The 23,521-nt window shown below is 42.4% G+C and overlaps 1 protein-coding gene across 20 annotated transcripts in view; it reads right to left on the bottom strand.

Annotated features, from left to right (window-relative positions):
* Positions 1 to 1,353: 1,353 nt before the first annotated feature.
* Positions 1,354 to 23,521, bottom strand: part of baz2b (bromodomain adjacent to zinc finger domain 2B) — a 157,598-nt gene continuing 135,430 nt past the window's right edge. For 8 of the 20 annotated variants that reach the window (XM_012971060.2, XM_012971066.3, XM_012971069.3 and 5 more), the window contains 19 exons: positions 22,973 to 23,005; positions 21,788 to 21,853; positions 20,492 to 20,632; positions 20,149 to 20,403; positions 18,924 to 19,138; positions 17,982 to 18,056; positions 16,903 to 17,137; positions 16,593 to 16,655; positions 15,382 to 15,526; positions 14,434 to 15,080; positions 13,838 to 14,105; positions 12,229 to 12,384; positions 11,474 to 11,634; positions 10,775 to 11,079; positions 10,268 to 10,403; positions 9,684 to 9,830; positions 6,515 to 6,771; positions 5,630 to 5,773; positions 1,354 to 2,895 (listed from right to left, as the gene is read on the bottom strand). In XM_012971060.2, the coding sequence (XP_012826514.1) occupies positions 2,742 to 2,895; positions 5,630 to 5,773; positions 6,515 to 6,771; positions 9,684 to 9,830; positions 10,268 to 10,403; positions 10,775 to 11,079; positions 11,474 to 11,634; positions 12,229 to 12,384; positions 13,838 to 14,105; positions 14,434 to 15,080; positions 15,382 to 15,526; positions 16,593 to 16,655; positions 16,903 to 17,137; positions 17,982 to 18,056; positions 18,924 to 19,138; positions 20,149 to 20,403; positions 20,492 to 20,632; positions 21,788 to 21,853; positions 22,973 to 23,005 (3,603 nt within the window). In that variant the 3' untranslated portion in view covers positions 1,354 to 2,741. The remainder of the gene's footprint in view (positions 2,896 to 5,629; positions 5,774 to 6,514; positions 6,772 to 9,683; positions 9,831 to 10,267; positions 10,404 to 10,774; positions 11,080 to 11,473; positions 11,635 to 12,228; positions 12,385 to 13,837; positions 14,106 to 14,433; positions 15,081 to 15,381; positions 15,527 to 16,592; positions 16,656 to 16,902; positions 17,138 to 17,981; positions 18,057 to 18,923; positions 19,139 to 20,148; positions 20,404 to 20,491; positions 20,633 to 21,787; positions 21,854 to 22,972; positions 23,006 to 23,521) is intronic. The other 12 variants (XM_012971063.3, XM_012971067.3, XM_012971073.2 and 9 more) reach the window with 5 other exon arrangements.

The raw sequence follows: 23,521 nt of genomic DNA, 5'->3' as shown, positions 1-23,521 counted from the left end.
TCTTTCTCCCTAAATAATAAAAACCCTCATTTAAAAACTGCATTTTGTGTTTACTTGTGTTATCTTTGACTAATAGTTAAATGTGTTTGATGATCAGAAACATTTTGTGTGACAAACATGCAAAAGAATAAGAAATCAGGAAGGGGGCAAATAGTTTTTCACACCACTGTATATCTTAGTTAGGATCAAGTACAGGTACTGTTTTATTATTACAGAGAAAAGGGAATCATTTAACCATGAAATAAACCCAATAGGGCTGTTCTGCCCCAATAAGGGGTAATTATATCTTAGTTGGGATCAAGTACAGGTACTGTTTTATTATTACAGAGAAAAGGGAATCATTTAACCATTAAATAAACCCAATAGGGCTGTTCTGCCCCCAATAAGGGGTAATTATATCTTAGTTGGGATCAAGTACAGGTACTGTTTTATTACGACAGAGAAAAAGGAATCATTTAACCATTAAATAAACCCAATAGGGCTGTTCTGCCCGCAATAAGGGGTAATTATATCTTAGTTGGGATCAAGTACAGGTACTGTTTTATTATTACAGAGAAAAGGGAATCATTTAACCATTAAATAAACCCAATAGGGCTGTTCTGCCCCCAATAAGGGGTAATTATATCTTAGTTGGGATCAAGTACAGGTACTTTTTTATTATTACAGAGAAAAGGGAATCATTTAAACATGAAATAAACCCAATAGGACTGTTCTACCCCCAATAAGAATTATTTACATCTTAGTTTGGATCAATTACAAGGTACTGCTTTGTTACTACAGATAAAAAGGAAATCAGTTTTAAAATTCTAAATCATTTGATAAAAATGGAGTCTATGGGAGACGGGCTTTCCGTAATTCAGAGCTTTCTGGATAATGGGTTTCTGGATAAGGGATCCCTTACATGTATATTAATAGAATTTTGGCCAAAAATGTATGAAGTTGTGCCATTATTTTACTTTATAATATCAGGTGAGTATATTTTCCATTGCAGAAAGAGAATACATTTATAAGGCCCATGGCTCTCAGGGTTGGACTGGGGGGTGCAGGCCCCACCGGGGCTGCCCCCAGAGGCCCTGCACCCCCCCAAGGGATCCTGCCACCCAACCCCCTCCCCTGAGCGCACATACTTGGGCACGTTGGGAGAGGGGGACCTGCCCATAAGGGCGGGGGCCCACACGGTTTTTTCCTAGTGACCCGCCGGCCCTGTCCGGCCCTGTTTGCTCTGCCAGCATTTCAACCTGGAAATGGCCAAGTCTGTGGCCAACAGCTCGAGAGGTGACAGTCGTTTCTCCATTGGTGGGGTAAACATGCGGTGCGCTATGGGCCCAAGAAAACACCACTAGCAAGCGAGAGCATATTGCAAAACTGTCCTTTATTGTATCCGTGCCACACATACTAGTGGGAAAAAACTATCCTGTTCACAACATTTTTTTTTTTTCATTTTAAATAAAACAACTTCAAGTACAATTGGTAGAAAAAAAAAAAAGTCCAGTCACCTCGCCCTCTGATGGGTCCACCACACAGCAGATAAAACACAGTGGTTACAAATGCCTTTATTGTATTATTATTATTATTATTATTACTCCTGCGGCCGAGGCAAAGTGAAAGGAAATGCATCTATGAAAAAATACTGTGTGTAGGAAATCGTCACGAGTTTATCTCACATGGATACAAATGATTATACCTTTGTCTGTAGGCCTAGTCGGCTTGAAATCATATAACAAAATAGAAAAGGGAAAATAAAAAGGAGGAAAAATAGAAATAAAATTTCAAAACAAAACCCCTAAATATCCCCTACACCCTGTTTGAAAGGCAGGCACTACCAATATGGGGGGGAGACTCCACAGTGTTGGTAGAGGATACTGTACAAGCTATAGATCAACCTGGAAACTAAACCCAATGCTACAATCCTTCTAAGGCAGACATCAGGGAACATCTGCAGACAATATGTACACATCATACATATTATAACAAGACTGAATATAAACAATAATAAACAGTATATACAGATTTCTCCGCTTTGTCTTCACCATCTTGAAATACAACGTAACTACACGAGCGATGCAGCAACATAATATCATATAAATGTACTTGTAGTTCTACAGTAAAGTTCCATCGGTGCCGCGGCAGCACCTCAGTGTAAACAGTTTTACTTGGCTTCGGGTTTTTTTCTTTTTTTTTTGTGTTTTTTTTTAACATTCTTGTTGTATTTTCAAGATTTAAAGCGACTATTTTTGTTTTTTTTTTAAACTCTTCCTTTTCACAGAAAACGAAGATTGTGTCTGCTGTATAATTATAAATAATTCATAAAATTAAATACATTTGCTAAAAATAACCTACGAAATAAAAAATAGAAACATAAAAACAAAAACAGTTAAAAAAAAAAGGAAAAAAGAAAAAAAAAATAGATTATTTATTGAAAGGGAATGGAGAACCATTCCCTCAGTATAGCTCTGGTGGTTGAAGATTCAGTGCGTTTTTTTATAATATTTTTAACAACTATTGCACTATGACACCCCTTTTTTTGTGGTTTTTTTTTTGGAAATCCTTTGGGTGTGCATCCCTGTACTGCGGAACAGTAGTTGATAAAAGACACAGACCAAGAAACCAAGGGCTATCAGTTTGTATGGAACGAGACCTTCCTTTGATAATGTCTGTTTGTTGCGCTACTGGCTAATAACCAATCACATTGCTGGTCGCGTTGCCCACCGTAGTAGGACATAAGGGTCCTGCCATAGGGTTCAGCTCAAGTTGAAAAGCTCTGTCCATCGTTTCTCAAAATGTACTCTCATTTTGTGTCCGGCTCTGCCTATTTCAGATTCGTCTTCATTAAATGTTTCACAGTTGTTGAAGACAAGTCTGACATCTAGAGCGAAAGCCTCAAAGCTTGGGTACCTGCAAAGAGAAGGCAGAGAGGAAAGGTATTACATTATTATATATAATATTATATAAAGTCCAAACAGTCTCATGTATATTAGCATATATATGCACGTAACAGCAATAAAGCTGGAATTCTGGAATATACAGGTATGGGACCCCTTATCCGGAAACCCATTATCCAGAAAGTTCGGAAAGGCCATCTCCCATAGACTCCATTTTAATCAAATAATTCACATTTTTAAAAATAATTTCCTTTTTCTCTGTAATAATAAAACAGTACCTGTACTTGATCCCAACTAAGATATAATTACCCCTTATTGGGGGCAGAACAGCCCTATTGGGTTTATTTAATGGTTAAATGATTCCCTTTTCTCTGTAATAATAAAACAGTACCTGTACTTGATCCCAACTAAGATATAATTACCCCTTATTGGGGGCAGAACAGCCCTATTGGGTTTATTTCATGGTTAAATGATTCCCTTTTCTCTGTAATAATAAAACAGTACCTGTACTTGATCCCAACTAAGATATAATTACCCCTTATTGGGGGCAGAACAGCCCTATTGGGTTTATTTAATGGTTAAATGATTCCCTTTTCTCTGTAATAATAAAACAGTACCTGTACTTGATCCCAACTAAGATATAATTAATCCTTATTGGAGCCAAAACAATCCTATTAGGTCAAATTACTGTTTAAATAATTGTTTTAGTAAACTTAATGTAGGAGATCCAAATTACGGAAACATCCCTTATCCGGAAAACCCCAGGTCCCAAGCATTCTGGATAATGGGTCCCATACCTGTATCACTACTTTATTGGTAAAAACCATTGCAGTTTGCATTCAATACTGTACTTGCACCATGTATGTATATATATATATATAAGGCTTATAAAGAACAGAACGTGGTGCAAAAATCTAATACCATCATGCAATGAGAGGCTTATAGCTTGTTACAAGGCCTGTAAATGCTTAAAGGGGACCTGTCACCCAGGCATAAAAAGCTGTAGAAAAAGAATTAAACAAGAAACCCACATTTTTTAATAAAAACATCCATACCTGAGCTGTCAGTCATATATTTCCCCCCCTCTATGCCAAAAACGACGGCTTTGTGAGACTACAATTTTACTGTTATTTTTGTTACTTATCTTCCTATTCAAGCCTCTCCTATTCATATCCCAGTCCCTCATTTAAACCACTGCCGGGCTGCTAGGGTAAATATGACCCTAGCAACCAGATAGCTGCTAAAATACCAAACTGGAGAGCTGCTGAACAAAAGGTTAAATAAATGAAAGACAATAAATAATAGAAAAAAGAAGACCAATTGCAAATTTATCTTAAAATAGCACATCTACATCTAACTAAAAATGAATACAAGGGTATCAACCCTAATGTTCCACTACAGGCAACCCTAGCTAGCTCAATGGAATCGTTAAAATATATCCCATTTCGCAAATTATCAGATATCCAAACTAATCACCCAGTTATTGTGACACCCTACAGGGCATGGCAAAAGATTCTAAACTTATACAAACTGAAGCCTCCAATCCTATCCCCGGGTCTCCCATTGTGGGGAAACTCCTATCTGCCTAATTTCCAACAAATTGCCCCATACCGAGTGTGGCCACACTGGGGCATGCGTACACTGGGAGATGTGACCAATGCTGGGGCCCTGTTACCTAGGAACCAGATCAGACACACAGACACAGGAGAGCTACTACCCTGGTTCTCATATTTACAATTCCAACAGGCCTTCCGACACCAATTCCAAAGAACTATAGTCCCCTTCATGCTCACTAGACTTGAATCTACCCTCCGAAATCCCTCTTCCAAAAAGCTGATCACCACACTATATTCCCTGCTCCTCTCCACCCTCCAGTCTCCCTTCCATACAGCCCAAAAAGCCTGGCACCAAGACATACCGGACCTAAACAGTGAAGATTGGGAGGAAGCGACAGACAGGGCCTATGACTATCTGATCTCCACAAGAGACAAACTAATCCAGTTCAAAATTATACATAAACTCCATCTGACCCCGTTACGACTATATCGAATGGGAATCCGTGACTCGTCTCAGTGCCCCAAATGTGATGCCCCAGAGGCATGTGGTCATGCCCACAAATAAATCACTTTTGGAACCAGGTCCTAGACCACATCCAAAACACAACATCTCTACCTAAAATAATCAACCCCAAGGTTTGCCTGCTTGGCATTGTGGATGACACTATTCCCACAATAGCACCACGCATCCTCTATAGAACACTGCTGTTTTATGCCAGGAAAACCATCCTCTCTCAATGGATGGCACACTCTCCCCCAACAATTGCTCACTGGCTCAATTTACTAAAAACCCTCCTGCCGTTGATACAACTCACCTACATAGCAAGAGGATGCCCTCAAAAGTATGACAAGGTATGGGGAACATGGACTGAAACCATGGAATGATGTTGCAGGGTCACCCTTGGGAACCTGAACCCCCACCGGCAATCCCAACCCTTCCCTCCTGTAATAGGAAATTGAACACTATTCCGAGTAGGACATCATTGATTATTTAACCTAATGTAACACTTGTATCCTGGCATGAAAAGAACGCGTCTGTAGAACCAATGTCAATGTTTTATGATGTTTTATGTTGTTCTATGTTATAAATGCATAAATAAACACCTTTGAAAAAAAATGAATACAAGGGTGAACTACCCCTTTAAGCATTGGTGGGGAGCACTATACAACACAGTGAGAAGCTGTACTTACTGTCCATTGCTCAACTTGTCTCTTATTGTAGCAAAATCCATTGGTTTCTTAATGACCTTTTTATAGCCGGGAACAAGTTTTAAGTTGACAGGAAGTAGGAAAGGCCAGGCATCCTCGTGAGACTCCATTTCCGACAAGATTACACTGAGGGAAACACAAGTTCACATTAGGTAAGAAACAAAACCTTCATTACATTCTCTTTCATAACAAGAGTTTTAAAATAGGCAAATTCCACCCAAACATTCTTCCAGAGAAAAAAATGTTCAGATTTGGCTTTACTGAAGAAAGAAAGGCATAGCTGCACCTACAAAGAAGCAGAGCGATTGCCCCAGTAGGTAGCACAAGGTCCAAGATGGCTGCTGTCTAGAAGAGTTCTAGGTTCTAAGTTCTAAGGCTGGAACCCACCATCACCTTTAATATCTCAGACATGTTTAAAGGAAAAGCAGGTAATCACATATAAGTGGTTTTAGCCTAACACAAACACAGCATTTAGGTACATATAAGTGATCTGAATGGTATTTTTTTGGAAGTGGTCTTTAAAGAGAGTTTAGTGGCCCCCAGGCTGCCGATATGCTGAACGGGGGCCTGTGAGTGACATCAGCTCTTTGCAGATATTATATTGTAACTGGATACATAGAACCAGCAGGACAGCATTGCCTTATGGCAGCGGTTCCCATTGGAATCCAAGCATATTATTTATGGCTTATATTGGTGACAACGCTGGGAAGTTTTATTTCACTGCCAACAACCCTTGGCTGAAAGGGCCAATATACAGTAAGTGAAAGATATAATAATGACTGAGTGCTGTAAGATCTCAGGAGGGAGACTTAATGGTGCATTATTTAGCGGCATTCTGATGGTACTCATGTCAATAAATGCATTTACCTGCACAGAGATAGGTCTTTCAATTCCTCCTTTGCTGACCGTGCTTTCTTAGAAGAGGGGGAGCTCTCCTGTTTGGAAGGGCTCAGGCTGTTTTCGTCGCCTTTCCTTTTTTTGGAATCTTTACTCCCTTTTTTCCCCGGGGTTCCTGCAGATTGCTCCTCTCCTGTGTCCCCTGGGGACTTTTTGCCTTTCTTCAGCTCCGCACTCTTCTTCCCTTTCAGGTTTGATTTTTTCATTTTCAGGTTGTGCCCACTTGCCTAAAAAATGCATAAGAACCAAACATGTTTGTTAGAAGTAAATGGTTTATAGGCCGTTATTGCACAGTGGGATTATGTGTGTGAGAGCTTTACGCACATGAAGAAGGATTCCTAGCCTAAACAAATATGGCACTATGCCTTGCACTTTCCCTTTTGTGTTGCTCCATTGTCCTGGGGCCAAACGATCGAATTATGTGGGCGGCAATGGGGCAGTCGGTTTGGGGACCGCATTAACGAGCCCATGTGGTCCCCGATCCGACTATATTTTCTAACCTGTCCAATTGAGATCTGCCCGATTTCAGGCCAGATATCGATCGGGCAGGCCCGTCGGTAGTGCCCATACACAGGCCGATTAGCTGCCGAATTGTTCTAAGGGACCAATATTGGCAGCTAGAATCAGCCCGTGTATGAGGACCTTAAGTGACAGAGAGTGAAAAACCCGTCAGTTGCTGCCCAATAAAAGTCCTGTGGGATCTCTTTAGTAAGGCATTCAGTACTTAAAATACTTTTACCCCATATGTAATAAAAGGCACCAAGTTTGCCCAGTAGCACTAACTCATAACAACCAATAAGATTTTTAAACAGGTGACCAGCAAAGTCTACCTGCTTATTGGTTGCTATGGGTTACTGTTCCAGGGCAAACTTAGTGCCTTTAATTACATAACCCCATAGCATTCTGCTTAAATAAAACCTGATGTATTCAGCCTTTTCTAGTTTTCAGCAGGCAGCTAAAGTTCATTTAAAACTAGATTCTATGTATATGTGACATGATGCCCGGGTGCAGAATAACTTGTTTTTCCCGAGGTTATGGAAAAAGATAAGACCTTCTACCCAGATGAGTAATGGAAACTTTTGCGCACCCCATGACCTTTCATATAAAGTGCAGTTTGACTTTAAGGCTTCAGAGCTTATTTAGAGCAGACGTTTCCGTTTTGCTAGTATAATTATTGTTATTAGTATCCTATATTTACAGAGTACTGGGACTGCTGCTATACACAAACAGGCGTGCACGGTGGGTTCATCAGGAGGCTTAACCTACCAATGCATTTTAAGACGTATAGTAGCCAGATATAACCCACATATAGAGTGAGTGAGGGGCCAGAGAGCAGCGAGTGACACGGTTGGCTAAGTGAGTGAGGGGCCAGAGAACAGCGAGTGACTGGGTTGGAGCTGAGTGAGTAAGGGGCCGGAGAGCAGTGAGTGACGGGGTTGGAGCTGAGTGAATGAGGGGCCAGAGAACAGCGAGTGACGGGGTTGGAGCTGAGTGAGTGAGGGGCCGGAGAGCAGTGAGTGACGGGGTTGGAGCTGAGTGAATGAGGGGCCAGAGAACAGCGAGTGACTGGGTTGGAGCTGAGTGAGTAAGGGGCCGGAGAGCAGTGAGTGACGGGGTTGGAGCTGAGTGAGTGAGGGGACAGAGAGCAGTGAGTGACGGGGTTGGAGCTGAGTGAGTGAGGGGCCAGAGAGCAGTGAGTGACAGGGTTGGAGCAGAGTGAGTGAGGGGCCAGAGAGCAGTGAGTGACGGGGTTGGAGCTGAGTGAATGAGGGGCCAGAGAGCAGTGAGTGAAGGGGTTGGAGCTGAGTGAGTGAGGGGACAGAGAGCAGTGAGTGACGGGGTTGGAGCTGAGTGAGTGAGGGGACAGAGAGCAGTGAGTGACGGGGTTGGAGCTGAGTGAGTGAGGGGCCAGAGAGCAGTGAGTGACAGGGTTGGAGCAGAGTGAGTGAGGGGCCAGAGAGCAGTGAGTGACGGGGTTGGAGCTGAGTGAGTGAGGGGCCAGAGAGCAGTGAGTGAAGGGGTTGGAGCTGAGTGAGTGAGGGGCCAGAGAGCAGTGAGTGACAGGGTTGGAGCAGAGTGAGTGAGGGGCCAGAGAGCAGTGAGTGACGGGGTTGGAGCTGAGTGAGTGAGGGGCCAGAGAGCAGTGAGTGGCGGGGTTGGAGCTGAGTGAGTGAGGGGCCAGAGAGCAGTGAGTGACAGGGTTGGAGCAGAGTGAGTGAGGGGCCAGAGAGCAGTGAGTGACGGGGTTGGAGCTGAGTGAGTGAGGGGCCAGAGAGCAGTGAGTGAAGGTGTTGGAGCTGAGTGAGTGAGGGGCCAGAGAGCAGTGAGTGACAGGGTTGGAGCAGAGTGAGTGAGGGGCCAGAGAGCAGTGAGTGACGGGGTTGGAGCTGAGTGAGTGAGGGGCCAGAGAGCAGTGAGTGGCGGGGTTGGAGCTGAGTGAGTGAGGGGCCAGAGAGCAGTGAGTGACAGGGTTGGAGCAGAGTGAGTGAGGGGCCAGAGAGCAGTGCGTGACGGGGTTGGAGCTGAGTGAGTGAGGGGCCAGAGAGCAGTGAGTGACAGGGTTGGAGCAGAGTGAGTGAGGGGCCAGAGAGCAGTGAGTGACGGGGTTGGAGCTGAGTGAGTGAGGGGCCAGAGAGCAGTGAGTGACGGGGTTGGAGCTGAGTGAGTGAGGGGACAGAGAGCAGTGAGTGACAGGGTTGGAGCTGAGTGAGTGAGGGGCCAGAGAGCAGTGAGTGACGGGGTTGGAGCTGAGTGAGTGAGGGGCCAGAGAGCAGTGAGTGACAGGGTTGGAGCTGAGTGAGTGAGGGGCCAGAGAGCAGTGAGTGACGGGGTTGGAGCTGAGTGAGTGAGGGGCCAGAGAGCAGTGAGTGACGGGGTTGGAGCTGAGTGAGTGAGGGGACAGAGAGCAGTGAGTGACGGGGTTGGAGCTGAGTGAGTGAGGGGCCAGAGAGCAGTGAGTGACGGGGTTGGAGCTAAGTGAGTGAGGGGCCAGAGAGCAGTGAGTGACGGGGTTGGAGCTGAGTGAGTGAGGGGCCGGAGAGCAGTGAGTGGCAGGGATAGATAGGACTGGAGCTGAATCAGTGGAAGAGATCAGCCTGGCACAATGCTAATGACAGTTAGCTGTAATGATATATATTACCTTGGCAATGCAAGCTGGGCAGAACCAGTCACCCTCAGGGATGGTGGTGATTTTGGGCCTGTGACAGTACGTGTGGCAGCCTTTATCACAGCCGTCACAGAGAAGCAGCAGCTCCTCATTATCTCCTTTGCGGCATATCTGGCAGTACTGTAAGCAAAGAGACAAGAAACCAGTGACATTAACCCCTTTATAGTTCAACCAAGCAGTTCCCCAAAGTTCTGGCTGCAAGACCAAATATATCCTTTTTGTTATCAGTTTCCCAGTTCCCAATTAGCAGTATGAGGGTATAGCTTACTCAGAACACTCATTCTCTATATATTTGAATTTATACATAAATGGAAAAGCCATTTGAGCATTTTTCCGGAGACCCCCAACCCAAAAGAATATTACCATCTAGTGGACAAAAATAGAAATGCAAAACAGAATTAATGCTCTGAGTGAATGATTAGGGAAACCAAACAGAATTACCCCCTTTGCATACACATTGGGGGAAGTATAACCAGCTCAGTGCACCTAGGCCTTTGCAGGAATGGCATTTGTCAAGAAATAAAAATGTCCCCCCCCATAGGTGTCATTTGGCTTACAACTTTCATGATGGACTTTTCCCATGCAATAGATTTCTGCAGCTGCTGGATACACAGTGAGACTTGCGCCGCACTCCGAGCCTCTGACAGCGCCCTCCTCCACACTTTCAGCCCTGGGGCAATGTCATCCTCTGTTCTGCAAGGTAGATAATGGAAAGCGCTCTGAGCATTGAATTTTCTCTCTCAGCAGGTACTGAACACATCAAAAGCCAAGCAAATGACAAAAAAAGAGATAAACAGCCAATATGTACAAAAGTTAAAGCAACTCAATCAAATGTAGAGCACAGATCGGCTTATGTGCCTTGAAGCTTAGCGACAACCAGGGAAACATAAGATACAGCTTTGCAGGATTATTAACGGACGCCACAAAAAATGTATTACACGGCACCATGCAGAATAAAATGGTCTGTAAAGGACAAACAAGAGGAAAACATACAAGGCAATAGAAAATAGGCTCTGATTAGCAAAGAAGCACAATAATTTGTTATATTAATGTCAATGACCTACCCGTCACCATCACCATTAATAGATGGTGCAGGAGCAGGCACAGTGACTGTGCCCACATTATCCAGTTTGATCTGAATGGTGGTACTTAAAGGGCTCTTCAGATACCTTCTCTCAATGTTCCTCTCCAAGTCAGTCAGCCTGGTTACTGCTATATCTAGAGGGTTGTCGCTTTTCCGCTCTATAGCATTGGAGCCTTCATCTGTTGTGCGCTCTCCACCATGTTCCTTATGCCTTTTAGAAACTGACTTATGCTCATAATATACCAAGTCTTCTCTTTCAGAGGCCGGCTCTGGACACATCCAGCCCTAAGCAGCAACACAAAGGTTAGTGGTGTTCTTCATACTTTACTTATCTAGTTGCAATATCTGGTGCCATGCCGGAAGAAAACATGGTGACAGATTAAAACTACTAAATGGTCCGATGCACCATATGGTATTGGTTCTCCTAGTAGTAACCAGCCCAAGAGCTCTTGTTTATACCACTTGCCCAATCTTTCTTCCTGTGTTCTCATTACTTTAGGAGCCCCCATGCAACAATAGGTCATGTGGTCAAAAAAATACCATTGTTGAACTCTTCCCCTCTACCCAATCACAATGCAGCAAGCATACTACGGTATGCACGTAAACTAAGCAACAGGTGGTAATTCCTGAGATTTAGCTTGGCACTGATAAGTCACATATGACACCAATGAGGTTTTACCTTCACTTGCAAACTAGCAGATACCACTCTTCTTTCAATGTCCTCAATCTGCTGCAGGATGGCCACATCTACCTCCATCTCCTGATCTTCTACAGACCAGTTCTCCACAATGTCCCGCGTCAACTGACATTCCTCAGGGCCATTCATCTCTATGATGGTAACTATAAAAAGCATATAATAACGTAAGGTAGGAATTGTATTCCTGTTTGTTGTGCAGAGACCAGGAAGCCATTCAATATGTCTATGTTCTGGTAGTGCCAGTACCCCCATCATTAATGGTGCCTTTAAACCCAGTGCAGTTACTAAAAAGATCACTTTGTAAGAAAATAATATAGCAGAAACCGGTGAATGCAATAAGGGCTGCCCAGACTGTGCTGAATGATGACCAAAGGTAATGTGGTATGGCACTTTTTACTTGCCATCATATATTCTTTGACAGATGGTGCTTAAAGGTTAAATCTGTTGTGTTTTAACTATACTATAAATATATAAAGGCTAATTTACTTACATAGGTGCAGCAGTTCAGTTACCATCAGCAACTAAACACCAATTAGTTGTGACCAGCCTACTACAAGTTAGATAATGAGAACAAAAATCTGATTGGTTGCTATGGATAAATGCGCCAATGAGCATCTATAATAGTAAATCAGCCCTAGTCTAGTTACTGTGGATCAGCTATAGGAGACTCCAATCAAGTTGTACAGAAACATAAGGCTGACACATATAACAGCTACAGCTGAGTAGGAAATACCCACCATCTTTAGTTTTCATGCAGGTCTGGGTAATATATTCCAAGTGTTTCTGTATCTGCTTCTGCAGAGACTTCTCCCGTATTCCTCTGAGATGAAGAACTTTCAGCAAGGATTTCAAGTCTTCTGGATCAGTTACCCTCCACCAGCCAAACTGCATTTCTGTGGGCAATTTGTAAGAAAACATCTCTTCGTCAGCTCTGGGGCAAGGGGGATTCAGCTAAATTCAGCTCCCATAGATGTTATTGTTCTTATTATTATTATACTTTGCTTATCACAGATCCCTACTGCTGCACTCCATATCAGAAGGACCCTTGATGGCTGAGAGGTTAGAATTACTACCTTACAGAGCTGTGGTCCTCAGGGCACAATCTCCAAGGGGTTTGTAGTGCAAATGTGAAAAAGCAACTTTTGAATCCATGGTCCCAGGAGGCGGCCCTTAATTCTTAAAATGGCAATTTTCTATTTAGGATTATGCAATAGCCCGCCCTACTAATTTTTTTTTTTAAACTGGTTTATTTAGCAGGGTTTTACATATGAGTTTCTTTATGCATTATATTTTTATAGACACCTACATTGTTTGGTGGTATAGTTTTCCTTTAAACAGCGGTTCTCAACCTGGGGGTCGGGGCCCCTTTGGGGGGTCGAATGACCCTTTCACAGGGGTTGCCTAAGACCATTGGAAAACACATATTTCCCATGGTCTTAGGAATAATTTTACGGTTGGGGGTCACCACAACATGAGGAACTGTATTAAAGGGTCATGGCATTAGTTAGGTTGAGAACCACTGCCTTTAAATCTGTGCTACTGTGGGCAACAAATCTTCCACAAATGCTTTCCCACCAGCATTAATGTAAATTGCTGGTGGGAAACACTTGCTTGTTTTGGCAGGAAACACTAATGTGTCACGCCAATGAATTCTGTGCCCACTGACACATGAACCCCAGAGCTACAAACACGTTGAAGGTGGTGGTTGCTCCAGGGTTCCATGTGGCCTCTATCAATGGATGCATGTACATGTTTTAATGAATCGAACACAATTGTGCCAAGCACAACCTGGTATTATGGGGAAAAAACTCTTAGTTGTAAAAAAACAAGACAATGTGCACCCAAAGTTGCATTTTTCACACTGAACTTGCACTTGTAAATGAGATTAACTGGATCCCAATAAACCAGACCAAATGTGTGCTGTGCTATACAAATAAAGCATGAGAAACAAACATGAGAATGCACACAAACAGGAACAAGCCTGTATCTCTTATTCTGCTGATGTGACCTGTGCGGAGGGAGCTAATAATGCTGCCATTGTTATTTGCACTGCTCCTGGTACCAGCAGCTGGAGAGAAACAGTTCTAGTTCAGTAACAGCTTGAGAGCCTCAGGTTGGCAGTCCCTGATCTACACAGGCACAACTGTGGGTTATAATCACAGCATATGGATGAGACACTGTTGTATCTACAGTATTTGCCTGTGTGTAACGGGACGCAGGCAGTGAGGCGTCTTATGTGCATAATGTCCCCAAGCAGTTCAGCCATCAGACTACACTGTAATGTTTCATTAATATATATCAGAATATGTGATTCTGTTTTTTTTTCTGTTGCTCAGTGGCACTTACCTTCTGGGATCGGCCTTGGGGTTGGGAAATCTACTTGCTTGGGGACCTCAACAGCGGATGGAGGGGTGCAGATGGATTTATCACTTTGGGGTATAGGTGATTCACTTTTACTGGGCTGGCTGGCAGGTGTCAAGAAAGAGTGAGAATTTCCGTCTGATGGTGTTAATCCCATGCCAGGTACTGGCGTCGAGAAAGGAAGATTCGCTGGAAGGACTGGTGATGGCCAACCGCAAAACTGCAGTCCCATTAGATGCACACCAGGCTTCATCTACGTACAGATACATTAGTCAGTGTCAAACAGCCAAACACTTCAGGAACAAATAATCAGATAAAATAGCAGGAACTGTAACTCGTAGGGCTCATTTACTATGGGCAAGTGTTTGAGCACTAAGGGCAAGGGTAGAGGCATTTCAGGGGATCCATTTTATAGTCTGTGGGTTTCACAGCCAACAGGCAGCTGGTTGCTTCTGGCATTACCTATTTCAAAGTTGGTTACACATGGACACAAACTAAAAACAACATTAACATAATGAAAGAACGATTGCATACTATATTCTTATTGGAAACCACGAACAGTTTGTGCCAAAGACACCTACCTGAAGTGGAGATAATGTGAATGGGTTAATCCCCAGTGTATTCTGTACAGGAGACTGGCTGGAGACAGGAGATGGAACTGGTGAGGGTGGCTGGGATGGGAGCCTACATTGTGCAGCAGTGGTAACAGCTGGTGACGATTCAAGGTAAGTCAATGAGGTGTCATCACACGGTGCCCTGGGAAGGAGACTGAACCACTGCCTGTTTTTGTCTGTAAGAGTTTTTAGCAGCTGCTCATTGGGAATCACTGGTGAGTTATAGAACTTTCCTGATCCACTTACAGGGGGTGTAATAGAACTGGAGTCCGGCTTCTCAGTATTGCCATGGGATGTACTTGGCTGCAAGTTATTGGGAGTGCCCCTACAGTTATTCTTGTATGCTAAGGAACATCCGTTTGGTGAAGCATTTGCTTTTTGGGTTAAAACATCCATTTCTGGAGGCATTTTGGCCACTTCCAACAGTTTGCTCAGCTTTGAGAAGGAGCCGGGTTTTTGAAGGAACAAATTGGTGCTGTCTTTATCCTTTTGCTCCCTGTTACCAGAACTCAAACAGTTTACTTTCTCCTCGTAGCTTTCAAGCATCTCTTCTTTTATCTGGATATTTTCTGCTGCCCTTTTCCTCTCTCTTTCCTTTGCCATTTCTTCTGGACCTGCCCAAAGGAATGTGATTATGTGAGCAGCAGACTATAGACCCATACTATAGAAGCAAAACTAAGTGATCCCAACCTGATAATGCTGGACTACAACTCCTATAATAATATATTGGAGCACGTTGGAGTTGTAGAGCAGAAAAATATGGGCTAGCTATAGCTGAGCAATAGTATTTACATCCCCTTTTAAATGTTGCTCCAGCTGGTGCATAGTAGGGTTTTTAAAGATAAAAAACTGATTACAATATCCTGCACTAATCTGTATACCAAATACGCAGAGCTGATATAAGATTAGCCATACCTTCACCACTTTCCATGCCTTCCACAAAAATTCCACCGCACTGAGGAAGGATCCAGTACCTCCTTCTGTACCGATCCTGACCAAACATCATTGACCGAAGGCAATGGGAAGACTCAAACAGCTTCTTCCTGTACTGATTTTGTTGCTGGAGATGAAAGACAAATACAAACAATATGAAAATTTTAGTCACGGTTAAGTTACAACCAAACAAAAGGTCAGAGGTATAGGAAAATTTTAAAATTTCTCACTGAATTTTGCGAGTAAAAATGTTGCAAAGCATTCCTAGACTTGTTCAGTTCTCAGGTATTTGTTACATTTACCTAAAGGGGTTGTTCACTTTTTAGTTAACTTTTAGTATGATGCATAGAGTGATATTCTGAGACAATCTGCAATTGGTCTTCATTTTTTATTTGTGTTTTTTTTTATCTATTTCACTCTTTGTTTATCAACTCTCCAGTTTGGGATTTCAGCAGCTGTCTGGTCTTTCATTCAATCCGCTCCTTAGTGAATCAACAAATATATTTTTTTGTGTGTAGGCGCCATCTCAGTGCATTGTGCCAGAAGGAGCCAGCGCTACACATTAAAACTGCTTTCAGGTAAGCTATTGTCCAAAGCCGGACTTGGATTTCTTACTATTGAGTGCTATTCTGATACCTACTGGGAGCTGCTATCTTGCTCCCTTCCCATTGTTCTGCTGATCGGCTGCTCCAACTTGCAGCGCAGCAGTAAAGTGTGACTGAAGTTTATCAGAGCAAGATTCTGCTGGAGAAGCTCTATTAACTGATAAGTTTTTGAAAAAAACATGTTTTCCTGTGACAGTATTCCTTTAAAGGTGAACCACCCCTTTCATTTTTAAAATGCCCAAGAAATTTTTTTTTCGGATTTCACAAGGTTCACCTATATATAGGAAAGTAGGGTAAACAGTAAAGTAACTCAAGAATTCTTGCCACCTCTTAATCCATAAGTAAGCCAAGTGATGGAAAGTAGTGCCCATAGGGTTGAATACATCTCGCCAGGTAAGGGAATAGGTGCTAAAATTTAAGAAAACATTCAATTTGTGTTTAAATGTATGCAACAAATGCCCTTGTTCAGTAAGGGAAGGCCATACTAATACAGACTGTATGGGGGAGTGGTGGCGGATAGATTTCAGAGACTGTAAGGAGATATATTTAACAGATGGAGCCATTACAATACTGGCGCAAAGGGGTTACCTTGAGCAATTTGTCGATCTGCTTTTCTAGTTCCTCCACAGTGGCTGTTTGATCCCCATCATCCTACAGGAAGGCAAGAAATGGTGAAATCAAAATAAGCCAAACAAATTCCCAAAGGCAAATGCAACCCAGCAACCAGATAAAGCTCATACCCCCATATGTAATAAAAGGCACAAGCTTGCCCAGTAACCCATAGCAACCTATAAGACATTTGCTTTTAAACAGGTTGTTCTAGGTTACTGCTTCTGGTTAGTGCCTTTTATTACATTGCCCAGTCACTGCCCTGGGGTCACGTTCCTATGCGTTTTACCTCATCATCACAAGTTTCCACTTTTTTCCCTTTTTTATCCTCATCTTCCTCATCCTCATCTTCTGCTTGATCATCGCTGTCATCGTCGTCATCATCATCATAGTCACTGTCTGCTCCCTTCCGCCTCCGCTTGCGGCCTTGAGTAGGTGTTCCTAAAGACTGCTGCTCCTCGCTGCCTTCACTCCCAGCTATGGAGTCTTTTTTCCCTGTCTTTTTAGCATGGATCATTCTGAGCCTTTAAAAACATAAATACATTTGTACAAAACACTGCTATTACTGTGAAATAACCAACTAAGAGTGGATTTGGCAAGGCTACACTTGTTTTTGCAGGATTGCCTGGCAGAACTGAATCCAAAACCTAATTATCACGTAACTTTTTTAATTATAAGGTGACTTAGAATTGTGGTTGTTTTTTGTTCCCTGTAATTGTGCTGATTTGCATATGCAAATTAGGTTTCAGATTTTGGTACAGGATTCAGCTGAATCTTTAGTGGTGGAAGCGAAGCCAAAAGAAAGACAAATAGGGGGGATCTCCAAAACATGGCTGCCTAGATGTTACTGACCCACAACTCTCACTGAAAGGGAATTATTTCTGTGTAAAGGGCACATAGATTTTGTGCAATTTTGATGAAGCTGCTGACACCTAGACATCAGAAACCTTCGCTTGTCTTTCCTAAATAATGCAGCATTGGTTCCCTGTTCCAATGGCTTTTTCCCTAGCTCTATTGTTTTCTATTGTAGTCACAAGAACTGACCAGCAGGTGGTGCTGCTGTCACTGTTTCTTTATATTAACTTTATACTTTCTTTGCTAACATCTTGGAATCTACTAAATACAATGAGGTAAATTGCAAAAGAGTGAGCGGTCCTAGCAATTTTACATGAATTTGTTTTAGTTTTTAGTTTCCTTTCATTCTCGATGTATGTAGTTTCTGAAAACTGAACACCTAGTAACATAATCTGCTCAGAACACAAAAAGTAAAGGGCAAGTTGTTCTGTATTGAGAATATCCCTAACATGTAAACCCTTTCCACTTATTCCGTATAAATAGATTTCCCTTCGTGTCACACACAGTACTTACTTGCGAAGTTTGCCTTCAACCATCCATTTATCTCTCCTTAGATTAGACATGTGGTCAATATTTTTATCAATTTCACTGAAATGTAAACAGAAAAAATGTTAGAAAATTAGACAATCAAACAGCCTTAAGGTTTTCACATTTAAATATTCCAGCCCCATCAAATTCCACTATTTTGGCAACTAAGCTCCATCATTTTACCTTTCCTCACATGGGGGTCACTGACCCCGGCAGCCAAACCCATATTGCTCTGCAAAACTACAGTTTAATTGTTATTGTTACTTTATATTACTTACTTTTCTATTCAGAGCCCCTCCCTTTCTTAAAATGCAATCTCAAATGTAATTAATTTTTAATTACATTTTTTATCAAAAAAATCTTAAACATTCGAATGAAAACATTTGGCATATAAAACCTATAGAGATCAATGGGCAGTGTATGTTCAACATTTATGCTATTTACTTTGAGTTGTTTAAACAGGTTTAAGCCTTTCTGATTTAAAAAAACTTTATAAAATTTAGTTGCAGTTTTTTCTTTTTGGGTGCACATTCCCCTTTAAAGTGATACTGACACGAAAAAAAAACAACTTTTTAATATATAAATCTACATAAAAAGTTGCCTATAGGTTGTGTTGATCATTTTTTGCTGATAGGGCTGCTTTTGTAAGTAATTGTTACTTGAAATCCCAAAACCTGACTGTTTTGCCAACCTGACTGTCCCTTCTCAGCCTGTCAGTTACAGCTTCTAATGGTAACGGCCGCCTGCTGGAAAAATATGGCCGCCCCCTTATAGGGGAACATGGGGGATCAGATAGGGAATGTAAAAGCTTGGACAAATCCTTTTATGACAAAATTCTAAATAGCATGCAAAGACAATGTTATGACAGATGTAAAAATGGTTTCATTTCTGGTGTCTGTATCTCTTTAAGCATGGGTGCTGCTTTACCTGACGACACTTTTACTACATGCCAGCTCATTAACCAGGAAAGCAAGAATGGAGGATTTCTGCTCCGGAGAGTGCGCCTGGAAAGCTTTGGTCTTGAGGCTTTCAGTAATGTCAGTCTGCCCACAGTGAGCTTCCATGAAGATCTGAAGCACCTCAGAAACGTTGTCCCGGTTAATCCCAATATTCAGTATATGTTCCCCAAGAGCTGTTTTGGCCTAATAAATAAACAAAGGATATAATGCTGTTAATCCATGATATAGTGCTCTTCAAATAAGTACCCCAGGCTCATACAGTCACTGAGGTTTTTCCACAGACTGGTGCAGTTTACTCCTAACAGAACCGACCTGGGAAAAAACCATATCAATCTATTTCATTGGGGTGGGTGTGTGCCCAGTATAATACACTTAACATGTCCTTTAACTATAACTACCTTGGATGGATGATCATCTCCTGTTTGTGGAACTCTGACACAACAAATTAGATCAACCTTCTCATTCCTTCCCTTCTACAGGGCCCAGTGGCTCGGGGGCAACATGTAACTCACCAACCCCTTGGATGTTGCTCCCAGTGGCCTCAAAGCAGGGGCTTATTTTTGAATTCCTGGCTTGGGGGCAAGTTTTGGCTGCATAAAAACCCAGTATAATGCCAAACAGAGGCTGCCATTAGGCTGCCAGTCCACATAGGGGCTTTCAAATAGCCAATTATTGCTCTTATTGGCACCGCCAGGTATAAAAGTTTGGGGATCCCTGCTTTAGAGCAACCTCTTGAGAGACACACACCTTCCTGCCTTCATAGAACTTATTCATGATTCTAATTAATTCTATCTTAACTGTGCTTGTTTGTACTCTCCTAAAGATTACAAGCATGGAGCGCTGGAGAACACTCGTGAACGCTCAGTAAGTTCTGACTCAGTAAGGCTCATTCTTCACCTGTTCCCACAAGACCAACCTTTTAAAAGACTCTTATCCTCCAACCATCTGCCGACAACTCATTTTACATTTTAACTAATCTTGCACAGAAAAATTGTAACCAGAACTACTACAAACTAAGGAGAGAAGATATTGTGACTTGCCATTCAATCTTTAGTCAGCGAGTCCACCAGAACAACAATCCAGCCTTGCACATAAGATTGGACTCATAGTTCAAGAAAAAAATGTACACTACAAAGGCCTACTGAGCACTTCTTTCTCCCTGTTTCTATTTACTGAGGGTAATGTGTCAGTACCTTATATCCTGGTGGGACTCCTGGGTCACAAACAGCAGCAGATAGCAGCCTTACGAGCAAGTCCTGCACTTCTCCCATGCTGTCTCCCATATTTAATAAGCCTTCCTGGATAACACTTAGTGTAGGGATGTCCTTGTGTATGTCAAAGTCCAACACTTTGCCAAAGTTCCGGAGAAACTGTACAACCATAAGGCAATTGGAGAATGTGCTGCCACACAGAACAAGTCCAGGGATCCGAGGAAGTTCTGGAAAAGGCTTTTATGGTACAAGAATAAAATAGCAGTGAGTAATGCTGTTATTTATATATTTGGTGATAAATATACAGGTACATGTTTTTGAATACCTTGTGGTCTGCAAGACACATATCTTCCGTTGGCTTCTTTAGCTCCTTTGCCAGCTCCAGCTCTAGCCTCCGTTGTTCGAGCTTACGTTCTTTATTTAATCTTTTCTCGTCCTGTTTTTCTTGCTTTAAACGTTCCCTTTCCTTTGACAATATTTAAAATATACAGTCGTTACTTGAGTAGATAAGGGCACTCCTCTTGAGGTTAACAAAATGGCTGCCAATTAGAAAATCTAAGGACTCCTTGGGCAGTAGCGGTCACACAAAGATGGACTCAAAGACTGGTCCCAATTATTAAAGGTACTTGCATCCAAAGCTGCTCCCGCCTCCTGTTGCAAATCATGCCCATGTGCATCTACTCATGCTGGGGAATCTTGGAGCTACTGACACCTTGAAGGTGCTGGTCGCTCCAGGGTTCCCAAATGGCCATTATTAAAAGACAAAGTACACTTGCACCTAAAGAATTATACAAAGAAGTCACTGAGACAGAAAGAGCATTTTCATGTCCTGTTCCAAGTTGAGGCCCCAGCCTTACTCTGCATTTGTAAGATTCCCCTCTAAATCTAACTCTGAATTATACAGATGGATCTGGTAGCGATGGTTACAAATGCAGTCTGCTACTACAGCTGAACTCAACACATCTTGGGCATGGGAGTATATATTGGGCATGGGAGTATATATTGGGCATGGGAGTATATATTGGGCATGGGAGTATATATTGGGCATGGGAGTATACTGTATATTGGGCATGGGAGTATATATTGGGCCTGAAAGTGCAGTTTCATTATAACCTATTAGCAGAATTCCCTCTAAGACTCATACTCACACATACTAGTCTTGACACCGGCATTTACTACAAATGGAACACACATAAACCTTTTATATGCACTCATAATTTAGTATTTTAAAACTGACCACACAAGATTTTATTTAAAGGAAAACTATACCCCCAAACAATGTAGGTTCTCTAAAAATATATTGCATAAACAAGCTCATATGTTCTGCCTTTTCCACCCACACTACTTCCTGTTACAGTTAGAGCTGCATTATTTCCTGTCAGCTGATCTCTGAGGGAGCACACAGCCCATCACTAAATGGCGGCTCAAGGGAAAGGATGTAAAAAGGGCAATATTTACTGATATATATATTCCAGTTTGGCGAGATTCTTTAATAGGTCACTTAATATAATATAAACTATCTGTTGGTTAAGTATTCATTCGGGGGTATAGTTTTCCTTTAAACACAGGGTCTACAAGAAATGAGAGGTATTACGTCTGCTGATGATGTTGCAGAACTTACTTCAGCCTTTTTTCTGGCTTCCACAGCTTTCAGCAGCATGACATGTTGCCGCCTCCTCTCTCGTTCCTATTAGAACAAACATAATCAGACGCAGCTCGACCGCATTCACGAAAGAACGAAACAAAAAACCAACAACATAAAACACAGTGCGTTTGGTGAACGGGAAGCCAAGAGTTGCAGATTCAGCACTGACACTAGTCACAGCGAAGGCTAAAATACACGTAAAGGTCAAGTTTGCGCATGTTTTAGTTGAGGTTTAGAAAGCGGGGACACAGTCGAAAGCGACAAAATAGAGCAATGAGTAATGGAGACAGTGTAGTACTCATGGTCAGTCACGTTGTGAAGCTTTACAGAAGCTCGCTAGCAGGGCACAGAGCAGGAACGTTGGCTGCAACAGGTCAACTCACTTACATCTGCTTTTTGGAAGCCGCTGAAATAATCTTGGGCAAGCCAATTATGTAGGGCCTTTGTTGGTAGATATGTTTAGACATGACGTTTACTGACTATGGACTGAGGGAAGATCAGAGCGGTTTCATGGCTTATACACATGCATGGGTGGAAGGGGATTGACTGTCCTTGGATGCACTGCATAAAGAGAACTGCTCACTGATTTTATGGAGAATTGCATGTAATTAATACTTAACAATGAATATCCCATCAGATTTAGAATAACAATAAAGTATGTATTTTTTAGGGGAAGAGCAGCCAATAAATCGAATGAGAAGTCTGTACGTTAAACACTGGGTGGTAAAGTTTAACACTAGGGGGCTACTGGGGCCATTATCTGAGGCACAGATCTTCTCTGCTACAGGGCTGCGGTTGCCTTGGGCTGGTACAGAAGCCCAAAACATAATGTGCAGTATTTCTCCCCTACTTTATAATAAGCTTAAGTTCTCCTTTAAAGGTAGGTGCAGCTTCTGGGATTTGTAGTTGACTTGATGGCCCCCATGGCTGCTCCCCATTGGTTTTAGGGATATTTCCTGTTTAGTAATAATACTGGAAACACGGCAATCTGATCAGTAAGGGGGTGAGACAAGGCAGCAGATGTATGCAATGCACTGTGCTGTTAAGCCATGCAGGAGTACGTGATATCACAACAGCCAGTGCTACACTGTATGGAGTGCTATGGGAACCATATCACAACCAAATCACGATGCGGTGTTAGATGTACGAAAAGAAACATACCCATACCATATCTAGTCTATGCCTCTCCAACTCCTGGCAGAAAGAGTTGGCACATCATTATGAAACAGAAATGAATACAGATCACAAAACTACTTTGCAAGAAGATAAATCCCCAGAAGACCCCAAAATACCAAAGCAAAGCAATAATATGTAGGCAAGACATTGCATAGTTCATACAGCCTAACTCTTTGTGTGCCAAGAAGGGTTGCCATGGCCAGGTCTGGGATTGGCCTCAGGCTCAGGCCTTTGAGCTTGGCCAGAAAATGATATAGCTACATATTCCAATGCAAAAAATCCACTTATCATATATTGTAAATATTGACAAAAGGGGTTCCCAGCATGCAGTGCAGCAGCTCTTATTTAACTGCAATGTAAAGTTGTAGTTGAACAACAGCTTGAGCGCTACACGAGGGACACTGATTTAGGTTTATTTTCAAGTTTGTGGTTGTGGCCCCCCCCCCCCCCCCGCTTTTTGGGGTGAAGGCACAACACCCATCCCATTGCTCACAGCAACATTATAAAAAGAATGAAACAATACAGAGACGTAGT

The sequence above is a fragment of the Xenopus tropicalis genome, chromosome 9, assembly GCF_000004195.4.
Source record: "Xenopus tropicalis strain Nigerian chromosome 9, UCB_Xtro_10.0, whole genome shotgun sequence".
Lineage (NCBI taxonomy): Eukaryota > Metazoa > Chordata > Amphibia > Anura > Pipidae > Xenopus > Xenopus tropicalis.
The sequence above is the reverse complement of the archived record's forward strand: the minus strand, read 5'-3'. Positions and strand labels throughout refer to the sequence as shown.